This window comes from Zerene cesonia, chromosome 11, assembly GCF_012273895.1.
Source record: "Zerene cesonia ecotype Mississippi chromosome 11, Zerene_cesonia_1.1, whole genome shotgun sequence".
Lineage (NCBI taxonomy): Eukaryota > Metazoa > Arthropoda > Insecta > Lepidoptera > Pieridae > Zerene > Zerene cesonia.
The window spans coordinates 5093952-5112902 of NC_052112.1; the positions used below are offsets into that span (position 1 = coordinate 5093952).

At 33.1% G+C, this 18951-nt stretch overlaps 5 protein-coding genes across 8 annotated transcripts in view; 3 read left to right on the forward strand and 2 right to left on the reverse strand.

The window, feature by feature from the left end:
• The window catches only part of LOC119830286 (probable nucleoporin Nup54), a 13229-nt gene extending 7546 nt beyond the window's left edge, over positions 1–5683 (reverse strand). Inside the window, exons 1-11 of one of the 2 annotated variants that reach the window (XM_038353246.1) lie at positions 5410–5683; positions 4993–5106; positions 4270–4368; positions 3567–3790; positions 3118–3259; positions 2721–2877; positions 2459–2567; positions 1692–1875; positions 1221–1309; positions 774–941; positions 259–378 (exon numbers count right to left, since the gene is read on the reverse strand). In XM_038353246.1, the coding sequence (XP_038209174.1) occupies positions 259–378; positions 774–941; positions 1221–1309; positions 1692–1875; positions 2459–2567; positions 2721–2877; positions 3118–3259; positions 3567–3790; positions 4270–4368; positions 4993–5106; positions 5410–5473 (1470 nt within the window). In that variant the 5' untranslated portion in view covers positions 5474–5683. Of the gene's footprint in view, positions 1–258; positions 379–773; positions 942–1220; positions 1310–1691; positions 1876–2458; positions 2568–2720; positions 2878–3117; positions 3263–3566; positions 3791–4269; positions 4369–4992; positions 5107–5409 lie in introns of both variants that reach the window. The other variant, XM_038353245.1, reaches the window with a different exon arrangement.
• A 297-nt stretch (positions 5684–5980) lies between these two features.
• Positions 5981–6814, forward strand: LOC119830062 (endothelial differentiation-related factor 1 homolog). The gene has a single exon (XM_038352899.1). It carries the CDS (start codon positions 6122–6124, stop codon positions 6560–6562), a length of 441 nt encoding a protein of 146 aa, XP_038208827.1. The 5' UTR covers positions 5981–6121; the 3' UTR covers positions 6563–6814.
• A 219-nt stretch (positions 6815–7033) lies between these two features.
• Positions 7034–8263, forward strand: LOC119830061 (general transcription factor 3C polypeptide 6). Its single transcript, XM_038352898.1, has 3 exons — positions 7034–7266; positions 7343–7513; positions 7805–8263. Exons 1-3 carry the CDS (start codon positions 7110–7112, stop codon positions 7933–7935), a joined length of 459 nt encoding a protein of 152 aa, XP_038208826.1. The 5' UTR covers positions 7034–7109; the 3' UTR covers positions 7936–8263.
• A 1363-nt stretch (positions 8264–9626) lies between these two features.
• LOC119830220 (zinc finger protein 679-like) lies at positions 9627–14849 on the forward strand. 3 transcript variants are annotated; one of them, XM_038353150.1, is made up of 11 exons: positions 9627–9759; positions 10096–10285; positions 10534–10843; positions 11056–11181; positions 11303–11446; positions 11892–12017; positions 12132–12435; positions 12667–12757; positions 12920–12996; positions 13426–13583; positions 13972–14849. In XM_038353150.1, the coding sequence occupies exons 2-11, from the start codon at positions 10151–10153 to the stop codon at positions 14127–14129; spliced, it is 1629 nt and encodes a 542-aa protein (XP_038209078.1). In that variant the 5' UTR covers positions 9627–9759; positions 10096–10150; the 3' UTR covers positions 14130–14849. The 3 variants fall into 3 exon arrangements, with proteins under 3 accessions (XP_038209078.1, XP_038209080.1, XP_038209079.1); XM_038353152.1 differs by having other exon boundaries at positions 11922–12017; XM_038353151.1 differs by lacking the exon at positions 9627–9759 and adding an exon at positions 9833–10018.
• A 1115-nt stretch (positions 14850–15964) lies between these two features.
• Positions 15965–16599, reverse strand: LOC119830209 (nucleoside diphosphate kinase). Its single transcript, XM_038353126.1, has one exon. It carries the CDS (start codon positions 16486–16488, stop codon positions 16027–16029), a length of 462 nt encoding a protein of 153 aa, XP_038209054.1. The 5' UTR covers positions 16489–16599; the 3' UTR covers positions 15965–16026.
• Positions 16600–18951: the final 2352 nt, after the last annotated feature.

The following is an 18951-nucleotide window of genomic DNA, read 5'->3' on the forward strand; positions in this document are numbered from 1 at the left end:
AAAATGAAAATAACGGTTTTCTTTTGATTATTTTTAAATACATGCATAAGTTTGAAAAATGTGTGACGTCACATTAGGGGAGACGGGGTTCTAAAAATGTGACAACCTGTGACAAGGAGGGAGGGAGGGGTCGAAAATTTCTAAAATTCATGTATAAATCCACTTTTTGTATAATCTAAAGTAAATTCTAACACAGGAAAAAACAAAAAAAAAAAAAAACAAAAAATCTGATGACATAAATATAGAAATAATAATTACATTATACAGAGGTGGCGCAGCTAACTGTGAGGCAAGTTCTTGAAGTCTCGCCCTCGACGCCTCCTCCTCCGGACTGAGAGCTGCGCCAACACGACCCACCACTTCTTGACGTGCGATAATCTGAAAATTAATAATAATATTTTATATTTATGTAATAATAATTTCGCCCAATAAACGTCCAACGGACAAACGGACGATAGAACTATTGATACTTAGTTAAACCTATGTCCATTTACCAGCTTATTGATAACCGACGCACTTAAAAACGAAGGAGGTTTTCAATGTGACTGCATTTTTTAAATTTTATTCTGATGTTCGATAATTCTGAGGGGTTTCAGGCGAGTTTTTTTTGTGTTTCATATCAAATTGTTATTATTTGATCCCATTTTAGAAATTGGTCCCTGGGGACGTCGATGATCTTTTTGTATGAGGGAATGTTTTATTTTGTCCCTTATAATAAATAACCATATCATTATGGCACATTCAGTAATGATAAAAGCTTCCTTAAATTATACTTGTAACAAGGTATGTCTAAGCGAGTGCAGCCTGGCGGCGAGCTGCGCGAGCGTGGCGGCGGAGGCGGCGCGCCGCGTGCGCAGCTCGCTCAGCGTGTCCGACGCTTTGCGCAAGTAGCTCGCTTGCAGCTGCGATTCCGCCGTTTGGCATTGTGCGCGGAACTTTATCTGCAATTATTGTGTACATATAAAGAAACAAAATTTAATTCTATTTTTAAATATTGGCACCCTTTTTGCGAGATGTCAACGTTTTCAGTTTGTTATAAAATGATCAAAACCAAACTTAAGTCATCAATGATTTGTAGAAGTATAAACTTTAATTGTCGTTCCTTTGTTTACAGTAGTAATTAATAAGAGATGTAGTAAGAACCTATTGTATGAGCTTTTTGTGCATTTAAACATAAATTCTCCTTGCACTCATATTGAATTTGAATTTGCGACAATTACCTCGGAAAATCCAACGATTGGTACAGGAATGTAATTTTGTGGATCGGGATTATCAGCTTGGGCTTGTTTCCAAAGTCTCATATCCATGCCTGAAAAAAATAGAAACTTAACACATTGACATGAAGTGTTCAATCACGTCAGATACAATAACTAACAATGCTTAGATTATCATTGCATTCTGCATTTCACATCTTTTCAAGATAAATCGCATTTTGATAAAAACAATGTGGAGGGCCGATCTGCATATATTGGTCCAACAACAACGGCGTGGGACGCGTGAAAAGGTTACACTCCACGGCCCTATACATACATAAATAGACGAACTTACTCCCTCTCTCTTATTTCTGCGCTTGGTATAACCAAGCTGAATCGTGTGTTCCGAAAGTGCATCATCTGTGGCGTGGGGCGCATGAAACAGCGAGCTCCGGGTCACACACAATGCAACTCTCCCATCTCTGAAGCGTGCCGTACCTGGCGGAGGCGCCTGCAGGTACTGGTCCAACATCTGCGGCGTGGGGCGCGTGACGGGCGTGACGGCGGCGCAGCCCGCGCCGGTGAGCGCGCCGCGCGCCGCGCCCGCGTTCAGGAACGCGCTCAGCTCCGACGCGCCGATGTGCGACCCGCCCGCGCCCTTGTCCACTACGTACACCACCACCTGACGAAGTCAACGGAATAATATAATAGAAACATTTATTCTATGACAGCCTAGAAATATTATATATATATTAGATTGCAAGTATGTTGCCAACTTTATCGATATATTAAAAGAGGGTTAAGTTTTATTTTACATTTGTTTTTGTTATGATAAATAAACATAAAAAAGTCCCTAAAACAAATGATTTATAGAGAAAGAGATAAAATAGTTCACTAGGAAGTTTCAACCGCGAACGAATCCGCGAACATAAGCGTATGTGTTAATATAGCGTATATGCTACATCACTGCCAAGTATCACCAAATTCCGTTAAGTGGTTTTTGCTTGGTAAGAAACGTACTGTGGTATATATAATGGTAGTCACGGGACTATTACATACATGGAGACTATATATACAGAGGACACGGGTCCCCTAGTGGAGTATGAGGAAAAATATATATCTGTTTCACTAGTCGACTATCTTTATGAACAAGTAGATGATCAGCCCTCTGTGTCCTGCCTTTATTTATGAGTCCCTATCCGCGAGTTCCCGCTCACCCGTTAACCACTACACCAAGGAGGCGACCAAGGAGGATGAAAATGTACCTGGCATTTTTTATCGGAAACAGCTTTTACAGATTCAATGTTCACAGCTAAATTTGGTTTGTTCCCCAGAAGACCAGACAGAGAAGTTATAAATCCTTGCTGATTATTTCTGAAAATAGAAAACATTATATAAACTTTATAAAAATTAATGAATAATTATTGTATTGATTTGTATTTTAAATAACTTTATCTTAATAAATGGATTTTTATTATTTACTTAAATCATACAATTATAGAAGTTACATTAAAATTCAATACATACTTAATTTCTTGTTCAGGCTTTGAAAATATCATAGCAACATGTCCATCCTTATCTTCCTTCCCACCAAGTCTAGAATAGCCTACAGCCTTAAAGCGACACAGTGGGTTTTGTTCATTTAATTCCAATGGTGGAGCATTACGGCTGTAGTAGGCTTGACCTAAGTAGAAAATTATAATCTTCATTATTTCAGACAAAAACATTTGGTGCAAACAAATTATGCAATAAAAGCAACATATTCAATAAAAGCAATAAAGGAAACCACTGGGAAGGGTGATGAAAAGCCCAGTGTGTGCAAACCCAATTTGTGCTGAAGTTTGATTAACACACACATTAAAAAAAATTGTTAATTCATTCTGATTTTATTATAGCTATTACATATAAAGCAATTTATTCTCACCAGTTCCCCATTGTGCTTGTAAAAGATTCCATTTTGCCAACACTTGATCTCTTTCATCTCCAAAAACATTGCAATTGAACACAGCCGCAACAAGAGCTTCATGTGCATTTGTCGGGCCTTGTGGTTGTTGCTGCTGTTGCTGCTGCTGGTAATTAATATTATAATTTAATTTTCATAAATCATTGTAAGATATTGTACATACCATAATTGTTTTTGTCATAAACAATACATAATATGACAAAAGTAAAGTATGTATATCAGGACTCATTGTTTTTAAACATTTAAAAATGTATGTTAATATATTACCCAATAAATTGACATTTTGTGTATAACTTTAATACTTCTAACATTAATAGCTTAAATAAAATAATTGTGCAAGTATTTTGGCATCATTTTCAATCATTGCAATAAGTTTTGCTAAATTGTAAAGTTCTGAAATAATTTCTAACCTGTTGTTGTTGTTGCTGACCAAAAGCAGGTGTTGTTCCAAGACCAGTACCAAATCCACCAAAACCTGTTGTGGCGGGTTTACCAAATGTAGAACCAAATGATGATCCAGTGCCAAATGAAGATGTTCCAAATGTAGGAGCTGTACTACCAAATGTTGATGTATTTGTCCCAAAACCAGAAGTGGTACCAAATGTGCCTGCACCAAATGTACCAGTTCCAAATCCTGCAAAGTAATAATCATATAAATATAAGATTATTTTGTTAACATGTCTATCTATGCTTTATCCATGCTTACAATCTTCATTTGTGAAGGAAAACAGAGGAAGTAATGTAGCAATGATCCTACTAAAATCATAATTGCGAAAGTTTGTAAGGATGTGCGTGTGTGTGTTTGTTTGTTACTCTTTCACGCGAAAACTACTGAACCGATTGCAATGAAATTTGTTACGTAGATAGCTGGACAACTGGAATAACATAGACAATTTTTTATCCCGATATTCCTACGGGATACAGACTTACGCGGGTGAAACCGCGGGGCTCAGCTACAAAAAACGTAATTTTCGTATTATAAGACGCAAAAGTCATAAGTTGTTGTGTAAGTGTAAGGTATTCTTCTTTCTTAATAACCATTAATTTTATATTAGCATAGATTACTTTACTAGTAATAGGTTTCTTCTCATTATAAAATCATAATGAAATTACCTGTGGTTGGTTTAGCTGCAGTAGAACCAAAACCTGTTCCACCGAACAGTGATGATGTTGTTGATGCAGGTGTAGTACCAATACCACCAAATGGAGTTGCTGCAAAAAAAAACCTGAATCAAGAGCATTCGCAGTAAATGGGCTGCGCATAATTTTGGTATAGACTAGCTTCCAAACTGTCTAGGCATCTGCACAACACACACAGGTACAGTGTGGACTTTAGAAACAAATTACAATTTTGATCTTTTGGATTTCCTTAAAATTGAAATTTAGAAAATTTGATTTTGAAGTTCATTAATTTAATTTTTATTTATTGTATAATATATTCCTGGTATGTTTGCTTTTTCCACATATTTTTTCTAGATTTCCACAACTTATTGTTTCATAATTTATGTTCAGGCCTTTTAACATAATCCCCAAAGTAAGAGTTTGAAGATGCTTTTATTTAAATAAATAAATATTACTATATTTAATTTTTTATACACTTTCTGGTTAAAGATATGCTAAATAACTAATAAGTAAATCTATATATTTTTTACAAATTTCTGGCATTATAAAGTATTTCATATTTAATTCAGTATGATACCATGCAATTTCCTTATTATAAATTAAAAATGCTTGTAATTAAACATTAAAAAAAGAAGGTAAAATTTTTCTTGTCAAAATGAGAAGTATGTGTAGTAATGTTATAAAAAGATACAGTTTAATAAGCATATATCATACCAGTATTCGTAGTGCCAAAGCTACCAAATCCTGATGATGTTGTGCTGGTTCCGAAACCCCCAAATCCAGCAGTGCTTGTTGTAGCAGTATTTGTACTTCCAAAGGAGAAGGATGCTGCAAGAATAATTATATAATATACTAAATAAACTCCTATGAACTTTTTGCTAAAAACAAATAAATTATATTTATTCAAAAATGTCATACACATAATCAAACATAAGTATATATGTATAAATTCTCATGGACTGGAATATGTCCTCGATTTTCCATGTCGTAGTCAAAGGCAATACTATGTATGTTTTATGTCAAAACAATTTATTATAAGAAAGTAAATTTTATTCAAACACCATCAAATACATAACTTATGGATAACTGAATTTAACACATACTTATTAATATTAAAATTGCGGCACTTACGTTTAGCTGCCGATCCAAATGGTGCGGCTTGCGAAGTTGTAGCAGACCCAAACGAAAAAGACATTTTTTAAATACAGGTACGTTAAATATTCAAAGGTATGTTCAGTACTTTTTTCAAAGGCTATATTTAACAGTTTTTCTACAATAATCGATTAAATATATTTTACATTTAGTAATTTACAATCATCTATTGTTCGTGAATTATTATTTCTAAAAATTAGCAAACAGTAAATACACAGGTGTCAGATAACCACAATTTTAAAAATTTTTAATTGACATTTGTCAAGAAATACACACATATGACATAGTAACAAATAATCTCACAACTTATAAATTATTTTAAATAGGTAATGGTTCGATAATAATCGTATTTAATATGCTTCTGTCAACCTAACACAGCAAATATTGGTAAATTATATTAATACAATCAAAACGAAATAGTTAGTAATTTTAATAGTAAGTAATTAAAACACTAGTCAACAGCTACCTAGCTAAAATTGGTACCTTTTTCCTTTCTATGTATTAAAAAAATAAAAAAGTAAATATTACAAATAGCAATACTCAATACGAATGTCTTCTGTTTATCTGTCATTTGCAATTTCACATTGAGGTTTCAGGTTTTTGTCACTTGTAATTTTTCTAAATGCGCTTTTCGTTTAATCTCAAAAGACTCAGTAATAATCTATAAAAGTTTTAAATTCTGCTAAGCAAAATGTCGGATTGGGATACAGTAACTATTCTCCGCAAAAAGCCACCGAAGGCATCTGCTTTAAAGACTGAACAAGCTGTAAATGCAGCACGCCGTCAAGGAATTCCTGTAGAAACTCAACAAAAATATGGTGCAGGTACGAATAAACAACATGGCACTACAAAAAATACAGCAAAACTAGACAGAGAAACTGAAGAATTGCGTCATGATAAAATTCCTTTGGATCTTGGCAAATTGATAATGCAAGGACGACAAGCAAAAGGTATGAGTCAAAAAGATTTAGCTACAAAAATTTGCGAAAAACCACAAATTGTTAATGACTACGAAGCCGGCCGCGGGATTCCTAACAATATTGTACTTGGTAAAATTGAACGAGCAATTGGAATAAAACTTCGTGGAAAAGAACGAGGCCAACCACTACAGCCTCCTGGAGTAAAAAAATAGCGGGATCTCTGGGAGGTGAAGACCTGAACTCCGAATACTTAATTGCATAATTTTCTCATATTTGTGCTGTTGAATGTTATAAAATGTGTATAGTTCATAAAGTTGTAAAAAATGATGTAAGCATTTATTATTTTGATTCTGGAATATTCTTTAAACTTCATGTGTTACCATCGTGAATATGTTTTGGAAATCTAGCGAGAGATTGCAAAATGTTAATATATTATGCAATACGTAATAAAACTCTTTATTATTTTCCTGTTTTTAATTTCCTATAAAGTGGAACGTTTAGTGTGCTTCTATTTTAAAATAAATAAAATTGCACAATAGATCGTAAACAGTACGTAATTAGGTCAACTTGTCAACTTCAAAATACGGCACAGTTCACACTCCCAGTCTCCACAGACAATAGACACACAGATATGAAATGACGCGTAGTCTAGTTTTGGCGCTGCAGTCGCCTGTGTTTATGCTTGAGCTTGACATTTTTTTTTGTTATGGCCATTTTTATGAGATATCTTCAAAGAGAAGTATACACTAAATAGATACAATGAATGAACATGAAAATCTCTCTGAAACGGAAGAAGAAATCTATGTTTATGTTGAATTTGATGAAAGCGTCAGTATTGAAAAGTATGGAAATTTGCATGTCTTAGGAATTGATACTAAAAATCCAATAATACAATTAGATGAAACCTTTTGCTCTGGTAAGATTCTAAACTCTAATTTATCTATAAATATAAAAGATTCATACAGTAAATAAACTTGCAATTAATGTTTAAGGTAATTTTGAGAATCCATTGGGCACTTACATGTTTTTTGAAGATGACCCATCAGCACATACTGATGATCCTTTATTTGATAAGTTACCAGACAAGAATTTGAAATATCTCTTAAAGACTCGAAAATTTATTAAAGCTGAACATGTATATGTAAAACAAAAGGATGGTATTGGTAAGTACCCAACTTCCTTCTGGTAACTACCTTCTGCTCTAATGTACTTAAAATAATGTATTTTGAATCATTATTCAATGATGATTCGAATTTCAAATATGAGTACTAAACAAAACATGATTTATTCTTAAAAATGGAATTTTGTTATTATATATTAGGAACGGCCTAACAGACTTTAAAAGGCTAAGGAAAGGCTACCCAAGTCAAGCACATATTTATTAAAAAAATAAATATGTTAATGAATTATATCACTTCTTACCACTAACATCACTACACTTTTGTCTTCAACAGAGAAAGAATATCAAGAACGTAATGTGGAACCTGATATTAAACCAATTACATTCACATCCATCACAGAAGCCATTGAAAAATTTAAAAAGGAATGGATTAATTCTGGAACATCTACTTCAGAAACCAAATAATAAATTGCTTGTGATATGATACTGGTTAGACTTAGATAACTAAATTTGGACTTGGTATAAAGAGATCATTTAAATTTACTTTTAGATTTACGGATCCAACATGTTATGGTTACTAGATGTGGAATTAAATGAGATATTAATAGTTGTAATCATGTTGCAATATGAAAATTCATATAATAATAAAACACCATTGGCCATTTATTACTAAGTATTATATGAGAGTCTAAATTAATATTTAAAATCTTTGCTATAGTCATGAATTTTAAGTTATGTTATAAATTTGTAAATAGTGTACATAATATTTTCTTGTGTTTGTGTAAATAAATTTTCTACATCCCAATTTATATTTTTATGTGTTTATACCTATAATGTAAGGATTTATTTATTACACTACTATCCTTAAAATATTATAAATGCAAAAGTAACTCTGTGTTGCTTCATGCCTATATGAGTAAGATATATGTTGGTCAGAATAAATTAATGTTGGGGTCATGATTATGATGCTATGTTTTGTGCATGACAACTGAAGTAACCAGGTTGGAGTATAGTACTAGTATAGTATTATTTTGTCCGTGGTGTTTCGTAATCTGTGATACAACATTCTAAATCAGTGTTTGTAAATAATGTAATAAGTAAAGAAGTACAAAAGCTATAAGGTTTTCACTATCCTCTGTACCTTTTCAGCATCAACAGTTGAAATGTACATTGCCTACAAGGGCTTGTTACTCGTACAACGCCTAAAGCACTGAGCCGATTTTGATTGGTTTTCACTATCCTCTGTCCCTTTTCAGCATCAACAGTTGAAATGTACATAGCCTACAAGGGCTTGTTACTTGTACAACTCCTAAAGCACTGAGCCGACTTCGATAGATTTGGTATATAAATTTGTGACTTGAGAAAGGACATAGGATAGTATTTATACTGGAACCCCCTGTATGAACTGTGTGGGGAAAACCCTGAGTAGTTTATCTTTTCCTTCTTTCTCAAAATTAACACAAATATGTTTCGAATTTGGTTATGGATGATTAAAAAGAAATACACGTATGAGGACGTAGTTATTGTATACGCATATAACATTAATCTCGTAGATGGGTGAGGAAAGAGAAACGGGCCTCCGGCTCCCCCATTCACCGAATGAAACACAGTTGACAGTGGCTTGTCACTATTTCACGCCGGTTTTCTGTGGGGGTATGGTACTTCCCCGGTGCGAGCTGGCCCAATTCGGTCGAAGCATGCTCGTCTCCCACATACAAAAGGTGACAGTATACCAATCAAAGTACTCATTTATAATATTATACTACTCTTTGGGTGACACTCTAGAATCAGTCCGAAGAGATTTCTTTTGATTGCCATAAGTTATGGCTTTCCTACAAAATCCGTATCGAATTATTTGTAACTTTTCTTTTGATTATTGCTGCAAGAATCCCAAGCATTCCGTCTGAAAGACGTATTTTCATTTAAAATTGAGAAAATGTATAATCTGATTAGATGCAAATTGTTTTTTAAATTAATGTGCCTATTATTATATATACACATGTAATTTTCAATTCAATTAATAACACATTATTAATAATTTTCGTGATTCCAATTATTTTAGTAGTACTCATAGCTAGAACCTTTAAGATTCAAAATTTCAAAAAAATTAAATAATTTATTTTATCTGTCCAATGTATCTGTAATCTGTTAAGAGGCGCCATTTTACTTGTATCGCCATTTCATTTACGCAGTGAGATGGAGAATTGGGAGATTGCAAAGAGAGATAGAAATAATACATTGAATTCTTGATTTTTGATTTTATGAAAATATAGTTTTATCTTTTATAAGGTAAGAGTATTTTAGGAAACAATATTGTTAAAAATAATATTTTCTCGTAGTTTCTTAATATAATTGATCTTGTCTGTTGAAACAACCGATGATAACTATACAATGGCGTCCACGGTTTACTTGAAGCGCGTCTATAGATATTCCGTCATCCTTTTCTTTCATTATATCGGCACTATTTACGGAGACACTGCTTTCATCGAACGAATCTTTTTACGAGTAGAGTAGAACGATAAGAGGTATTTCCCGTTACCTTCGCACGGTATGTTTTGAAGTTTCTCTTTCGCGTAAAGATTTAGCCGCGCTTTTAAATATAAAAATGTTTGTATGTATTTTCAGAATTCAAGATCCAGATAAGCATATTGTTTAGAAGTTGGAATGAACTAAGAAGACAATGTTTACGACTAATACTGTCCAAGCCGGGACCGTGCCTACTTTACAATATCAGGAACACACTCAAAAATCGCAAGGGAAAAATATGGATAATGTTCAGCAAAAAACTGCCCAACAGACACAACAAACTCAGCAGGTTAATTATTTTCAATATTGAATGGTAAAGTAAATTAGTTCAAATAGGTATATGAAAGGTTGTACCTGTAATATTGTTTTATGGGAACTTAAAAAAAGCTTTTATTATTTTGTGATTAGTTTATTAATAAATCTTTGTATTTTCACAAATAAAAACTGCTTTACATAATGAACTGCAATTGTTTATGTTATGTTGTGTAGAAAGAAATTTACACAACCACATACAAAATTATATCTTCATATTTTTAGGAGTTTCCTACATTTTGTTACACAACAAATGTAAATATGATTGGGAAAATAAATGCTGGGACGGCAACAGGAGCAGGTGGAGTTACAGGGGGAGTTAATATTGCCCAGTTAACTACCAATGATGAGAAAACATGCTACATAGCACAGCCCTTCTCATATAACTATGCATTGGTTAATCAAATGCAAATAGCTCCTAATGGAATACAGAATACAATCTCTAATATTAGTTTTAAATGTGATGTGTGTGGATTGATGTTTGGACATTTAACACTCTTAAATGCCCATAAAAGAATACACGCCCAAGATACAGGTAATACTTTTTTTATTTATGTATTCATAACTTGCTCTTATTAGAATAATAGTTTTTAGTTATTGAAAGACTTATATGGTGTATTACAATTTTATGATAATTACTTTGAAGATTAATTAAGAAAAATGATTTAACACTTTTGTATGTATCAACGGTATTATTTAAATGTAGTTAAGAAATTAGGAATATATAGGATTCTGTATAAATTGTAGATAACAACATCACTGTAGTAGCAACTGGAGTTAGTACATCAAATGAGGTGGCTATGCCCCCACACATACAAATACTTTCATCGGATCCCAGTGACCAACAACAACATCATGTGCAAATCCAGGATAGTGAGTAATAACAATTCTAATTTATAAAATTTTTATTTATTCAAAAGGTGCTTTGTCATTCGTTTAAATTAGTGTGTATAGTATATACTTTTTTTTGACATTTAATGTTTATTCATTCCAGCTAAACCAATATTGTTAGACAAGGTTCAGAAATGCATAACATGTGGGAATGTTATTCCAAATAACCCAAAAAGAAAAGGACCTAAACTTATAAGATGTGAAAACTGCATTGCTCAGGGTTCAGTTGAACATAGAAATAATCAAAGTAAGTAATAGATGATTTATTTATGTGGTAGATTGTTAGTCTGAGAATAATATTGCTTTATCATATGACCATATTATTTTTGCCAGCTGAAATCGTTAACATTAATTTTTCTCAAGGCTAGCATAAGTTTCACTCACTTACAATGAAAGTTACCTTAATTCTGGTTTACATTTGGTAAACATGAATTTAGGTTTTACTACCTTCTTCTCTTATCCAGTAATAATTTCTTGTACAGTAAATAGCTAAAGTAATACTTAAGTATGTAATTTAATACCAGACACCTGAAAAAAGTATGCTTAATATAAATTCACCTAAAATTTGCACTTCTCTTTATAATAATTTTAACATGTTTCAAAGTAACAAACTAGCATCACATTTTTTCACTACATATGAATTTAACATTTGTGATTAACCATCTAACACCAAACAATTTGTGCCTTATTAGTGAATACAACACAAATATTTGTGGCCACAGAAGACAATACTAAATTCGAAGTTAGTGGAGTAAGCGGGGTACAAACAACTGTTGATCCACTGTCAACAGCCCAGAACAATCAGCAACAAAAACCATGTGAGTTGTTAACATTTTTAACTAAAAACAGTCAGTTGAATTACAAATTTTTCAATTGATTCTTTGATATAATGTGTTCAAGTGAGGGTGTTATTATTATTTTATTGTTTTCAGTGCCCGGTCATCATCCTGTGAAAAAAAGAAACTTGGCCTCAGTGACTAAATGCCAGAATTGCAATGGGTCTGGTATTATATTTGTGGGTGGAAATAAAAACAAAAATAACCAACAAAACTCAGACAAGTCATATCATTGTAATATTTGTGGAGGTTCATTTTCCAGATATTCCTCATTATGGTCACATAAAAAGTTACATTCGGGCGAGAAAAACTTTAAATGTGGTATATGTGGAATTGCATTTGCAAAGGCTGTTTATCTTAAAAATCATTCTAGGATACACACTGGAGAAAAGCCATATAGGTAAGCATCTTTATATTTTTATTATACAAACTACAAAAAAATATTCACAGAGGAGAGTATGTTCATTCTTGGTTGTCCGCTGACTACAAACAAAGATAGTTTTCCATAAGTATGGGTGTAGTCGAACTTAACTTACTTACTAAATCTTCAAATTTATTCCAGATGTCTTCATAATTAGTCAAAAATAGTACTTTTCTTTTGTGATTTTTTTTAATCTGTATTTATTTTTAGATGTAACACTTGTGGTATGCAGTTTTCCCAGTCACCTCATTTGAAAAATCATGAAAGGACACATTCCGGGGAGAAGCCTTATGTTTGTGAGGTAAAAAAACTTCAACAAACTTCATTTATCTTTTTTTAACTGGTGCTCTGTGCACCACATACTTACAGTGTTTTGATTATGAATTGTTCTTTTTACGGTCAATGTTTATTGGATTTATCTATAAATAGAAATATTTGTTTCTATAATCTACTTTGTGTTCAGGTCTGTGACAAAGGCTTCGCGAGACATGCTACTTTATGGAACCACCGACGTATTCACACCGGCGAGAAACCTTACAAGTAAGATTTCACTTCATTAAATTTCTTATTTTGTAACTCATACGACTTCAAAGAACAGTAAATACTATGGTGTACTAGAAGCTCGTCCCGGCTCCGCTCGGATCGAAGAGAGCATTTAATCGGGATAAAAAGTCTCCTATCACCAAATTCAGCTCATAGTTACACCAAAAGTTGATTCAGTAGTTTCAGCGTGATTGACCGATAAACATCCAATGAAACAAACTTTTACATTTATAATATTAGTGTAATATAATTATAATACATAGCCGTATCATTAATACTACTACTGCGTATACTCTACTGCGGTTGCTACGCCCGTGGGTTATTGATGTAAAACTACCCAGTTTTTTCTTTCTACACTACTTCCTAAAACTTACAAGTATATATGGTAGCATATAAAAATGACAATATCATTGTTTCGTTGCCCAGGTGTGAAACTTGTGGTTCAGCCTTCAGTCAAGCAGCTCACCTCAAGAACCATGCTAAAGTGCATTCAGGGGAGAAGCCATTCAAATGTGATATTTGCACCGCTGCTTTCGCGGACAGATTTGCGCTCAAACGGCACAGAGGGATTCATGACAAATATGGTAACATTATAATTATTTAGGTATTTACTACAGCAAATCACCTAGTTAAGTGGCTTTCCACTAGTTGTCAAATGTAATTTCTTTCATCATCCTTCATTCATGGCAATGAGGTATTTCACTGTGCTTAAAAGTTACGTAGTAGAAAAGAAAGACTAATAAACAAACATAAAATAACAAATAATAAAATATTAATTATAGTATATAAATGAAATAAATATGTCAATATCCTTAAACTTTACACTTCTTAAAACTATCTCGTTTTTTTTTGTATTTGTTGGTACTAATTGATTTTAATATATTAGAAAAGATGCTGAAAGGTGATATCATGTCAAATTATAGTAAATAATAAATACCTCTAATTAATAATAACCAATTTTCATTACCAAAGGTCAAACTGCACCATTGCCAGCAAAAATACAACAGAATCAACACGAGCAACAACAGCAACAGAACACGCAACAGCAGACCACTGGTACAAGTCAACAGCAACAAACTAATACACAGCCAGCGGTAGAAGTGGAACATTGTCCAGAACAGGCACTATGAGTCACAGAGTATTCCTTAGTTGCCTCTCCTCTCCTCACTTAATATTTCCTTGAAATATTTTTAAGCACATACTCATCAGACAAATAATTTATTGTAAATATTAAATGACTTTATTGTAGGATACTCAATATTGATGTTAATATAAAATGTGCTTAGAACAACACTGCCAATTTGCATAGGAATGGACATAGAAAATGTTTAGTTAATAGTTAATTTTCATGGTAGGATTTGGATTGGTATAGTATTTCAATGTTATAAAGGCGGGTCGTCCAAGATTGGGTGTATAGAAGAGTGAAAAGTTGTTGAAGAGCAATAATTTCAAATCATTGATCAAGTACTTACAGATTTTGTATTGGTCTATCCGCCTATACCTTGTAATGCTATTAAGTAGAAATACAGTACTGTTACATGAATTGGCTGTGGAATTAGCAAATACTTTTATAACAGCACAGTTTACTTGTACTAAAATAATTTAAATATACAATGAACCTTGTAAATATATTTCCAACTAGATGTAAAAATGTGATTTAGTATTAGCTTATAACATGTTTTAATGGATGAGTTGCTATTTACACTAATATTTTATGCAATAGCTTAGAACTGAATCATGTAGGCATTATACTTTAGTTTATATATGTTTAAAACAGCTCATCCAGAGAAACTATCCTGCATCAAAATGATGCATTTTGTAAGTTAGCATTTTTAAATAAAATAAAGAAGTAAAATGTGGAAATTAACATTTGTTTTAATAAATCCTACAAATATCAGCGCGCAAGTTTGTGAGGATTAATGTATGTTTGTTACTCTTTCACACGAAAATCACTTTATCTATTTTGGTGATACTTGGCAGTGATGTATTATAAGTACTAGAATAACATGAGCAACAGAAATACTTGCTTTCGCACCGCCCGGGAAACCGTGCGGTTCAAGTAGTGCTTTATAATATACGCTAAAAAACCAACGAAGAAGGAAAATTTATAAAATTTAATTTCGATGGGTGGATATTTGCGCATTATAAAATAGGTAGATAACTACTAAAGAAGAAAGAAGAGGATTAGGCAGACGCAAGGCTTTGTATGTAAGCTGATAAAAACAACTGTATGCTGGAACATCACACATCAGTTGTTAATCCTGATTTATAGTCCCGGCGTCTTTAACAAAGTAAATCATGTGGTGTTTAATTTTACATCAGTATTGAGAAATAAATAACATATGGCAAGGAAAAAAGAAGAGATCAAATTATGTATTTTAATCAAGAAAGAAGCCAGGAATATTTACTTATTTTTTTCTGAACTCTGAAGCAGTAATTTACAGGTGTCCCACAAGCAAGAGTGTGATGTTTAATGGTCTTTATATGTAGATAATCATCATCATCACCATCATCAACCCCCATATGTTCCCACTGTTGGGACGCCATAATCAACCAGGCTGGCCAAGTGCGTGTTGGCAGATGAGACGTCGCCGAACTGTTGATTCTTGGACATGCCGGTGTGCTCACGTTTTTTTTGAGCTGCGGTGATGTTATGCACATGCGCAGATAAATTGAAAGATCAATTTATTTCTTGCACGCTTGCCTGGTCTAGAACCCCGATTTAAGTCCGAGGTACTCACTACTGATCCACCACTGCTCTCATACTATACTATACATATGTTGATAGTATAGATTACTAATTACTCATTGTGCAAGTACTGTACTATATACTGTTTAGATTAATGTTTTTTTATTTATTAAGTATATTAAAATTATCTACAGTTTTTGGAATAGTGCAATTTTCATTCAATTAGGTACTATAAAATGTTCTAGAGACATAGGTTATAATAATAAAAAAACTAAGTATTTATAACATATTTTATGAGTGAAGCTTACATGATAAATGGAATAACACAGTTAAATAACTTATTCGTAAATCCAGTTTTCAGCAGCTGGGGTCCAGCCAACCAGTTCCTTTTCAGTGAACCAGAGGGCAATTTCCTTTTTAGCAGAGTCTACGGCGTCGGATCCGTGAATAATGTTGCGGCCAACTTGAATGCAGAGATCACCACGAATAGTACCGGGTTGAGAATCAGCTGGATTTGTAGCACCAAGCATTTGACGTCCAGTTTTAACAACATTAAGGCCTTCCCATACCATAGGTACAACGGGTCCAGAGCTCATGTACTTCACTAGACCAGGGAAGAAAGGCCTCTCAGAAAGGTCGCTGTAGTGTTTTTGCAGAAGTTCTTCTGATGGCCACACGAACTTCAGGGCGACCAGTTTGAAGCCTTTCTTTTCAAAGCGCTCAATTATATTGCCAACGAGACCGCGCTGAACGCCATCGGGTTTTACCATGATAAAGGTTCTTTCACGTGGTTCTGCCATTTTTGAAGAAGTAAAAATTTAAAGGTTATCAAAAATACCGACGACAATGTGGAGTTACGACGTCGCGGACAGCCGGTCAATGACAGAATAGGAAGAGGAAATTGTTATTTGTAGAGATCTGACGTAACATCATGTAATAGACAAGCTTTTTTTTCTCTTCATGGCATGATGTCTATTTGCCAGTGTCAATTAAGACAATCTTTAATAATACCGTTTTAATATAAATCTGACTATTCATAATCGGTTATTTGTTAAATAAAGTTTTAAGTTTAAAAAAAGATAGGCACAAATTGCGGTGCGGAAAAGTATTTTAACATTTTAAGAATAGTATTCTTATAAACACCATGAGGTATGAGCGTTCAATCAAAAATATCCCGCCCATCCACAATCTCGAACATTTTTCACATTTAAATTGTAATTTTTTTAAAAGATTTCAATAATTCTGTCGTCAATATATGCTTTTGTGTCGTGCTGCTCAAACTTTGCTGAACACCTTTTACAAAATATTGCTTAATTTTATTAATTATATTTAATGATAATTTTCTCTTCCCATTAATATCAAATAAAAAAATAATAATAATTTTGCGTAAAGAAGTGGCCCATATTCTTTTCCTTCCCCTTCCCAGTCCTTTCCTTCATTCCTCTCGCCAACTTTCTTTCTTAAACTCTTCCCAATTTAAAGTCCGCAATCCATTTGTAGAGGCGTAAGGTCTGCAATCGACCCTTACGAGTGTTCATGGGCGGTAGTAGCGCTTATCATTAAGCGTCCCATCAGCTCCATTGCCGACTGTGACATAAAAAATAAAAAAGTAAAATTAAGGATTTTTGTAATAGAGAAGATGCGTGTAATAACCCTGGGAGGATATTTTTTATATACATCATTGCTTTTTCATCAAACTCCCGTAAATAATTTTCGATTAATTTTTTATCTTAAGTAGAAATAAATTAAAAAAGAAATACAAAAAATGTCTGGGAATTCAAATGTACGCGACATGAACGAACACGAACTATGATGGTCGTAAGTGTTACCATGTAGACGTTTATATCTAAATTTAAGAGTGACCAAGTACACACAAATTTGTAATGGAGAAAAGTACTGCATCTAAGTGAAGCTCTGAAAAAAAAATGCCAACTATTTTCTTGCCTCTTGTTAACGTTAGAATTTCCTCATTTATCGTTTCGGAAACATGATGGAACGGAGTACATTTTTTTTTCAATTTGGTGTATGGGTTGGCCACTTGGTTTTTTTTAACACCATGTTAGTGGTGGTGCGATCGTGGTATTGTGTTATTTAGATAATATGATTGTACAAATATATACTATACTAGCAATCCGCTTCGGCTTCGCCCGTGGTACATATAGCCTTCCTCAATAAATGGGCTGTCTAACACTGAAAGAATTTTTCAAATCGCACCAGTAGTTCAAACAAACAAACAAACTCTTCAGCTTTATAATATTAGTATATAGATTTTAATATATTAAGCTAAAATATATATTTCAAACGTTGGTAAAAATAGTACTGTGTAGTAGTTTTTGAGAAAATCGAGAAAAATGGTTGCCGCTGGGAGAATGGTCCACTAGCACCCAGCCTGTATTATATTATATCTTAGGCCATAGTCGAATATAATAACAAACTTTTTTCTAACAATATTAATATTAATTTCTAAATTAGTACTAATATTTTCTGGAAGTCTATTATGATGAATGGCGCGACCGCTTTTTTATAACATTCGAATTTATTCGGTGTATCAATGAAAATAGTACATGTTGATTATCGTGTCCTGCTACAGGCGTTATTTATGGTTCCTAACCTTAGTAAAGCTTTTGGTCTTCCAGTTTCAGACATCCAACCATTGCGCACGTTCTCTCAGCGTCACCTAGAGTAATTTCATTATGGCGCACAAACTTATTTTGCACACACTATTATCTTATATGTATATCGACCGTCGTTATAAACATAAATATCTGAATAAAATTGCTATAAATTACCATTGCTAAAGCGACCATTGCTAATTGCTATTAAAAATACGTTTTTTTAGATTGTCCCTTGTCTGGGTGATCCTATATAGTAACTACAATGTCGAGTACATGCTTTTATAACCTTCACCTGTATGTTTGTATATAACCGACTCCTTCAATTTCGATTTTTACTTTAAAAGGACAGATTTAATTCAATCTTTGTGCACTTATCATGGATCGGTGTAAATAATTTGAAATAAAAATATTTTCCTTACGCACTCTGCATTCATAAACTAAGTAAGTACTTGTACTTAATATTCTGTGACGGAAGGAAATTATACAATCAGCAAATGAGACGTTTTACTTGATTCTATCATTAAAGCGTGTTTTTCTATATTATATACTATATTTATTTTTTGGTTCTTTTACATACAAATAAAAAGCGAGTATCTCAGAAATATGTGTATAACAATAATTTTTATGTACATTACTCATATTACAAAA

Excerpts from the sequence above, each read along its gene's own strand:
- LOC119830062 (XM_038352899.1), top strand. The coding sequence starts at position 6,122 with ATGTCGGATTGGGATACAGTAACTATTCTCCGCAAAAAGCCACCGAAG.
- LOC119830061 (XM_038352898.1), top strand. The coding sequence starts at position 7,110 with ATGAATGAACATGAAAATCTCTCTGAAACGGAAGAAGAAATCTATGTT. Across the intron at positions 7,267-7,342 it reads AGATGAAACCTTTTGCTCTG|GTAATTTTGAGAATCCATTG; the intron begins GTAAGATTCTAA and ends TTAATGTTTAAG. Across the intron at positions 7,514-7,804 it reads AAAACAAAAGGATGGTATTG|AGAAAGAATATCAAGAACGT; the intron begins GTAAGTACCCAA and ends TGTCTTCAACAG.
- LOC119830220 (XM_038353150.1), top strand. The coding sequence starts at position 10,151 with ATGTTTACGACTAATACTGTCCAAGCCGGGACCGTGCCTACTTTACAA. Across the intron at positions 12,758-12,919 it reads AGAAGCCTTATGTTTGTGAG|GTCTGTGACAAAGGCTTCGC; the intron begins GTAAAAAAACTT and ends CTTTGTGTTCAG. Across the intron at positions 12,997-13,425 it reads ACCGGCGAGAAACCTTACAA|GTGTGAAACTTGTGGTTCAG; the intron begins GTAAGATTTCAC and ends TTCGTTGCCCAG.
- LOC119830209 (XM_038353126.1), bottom strand. The coding sequence starts at position 16,488 with ATGGCAGAACCACGTGAAAGAACCTTTATCATGGTAAAACCCGATGGC.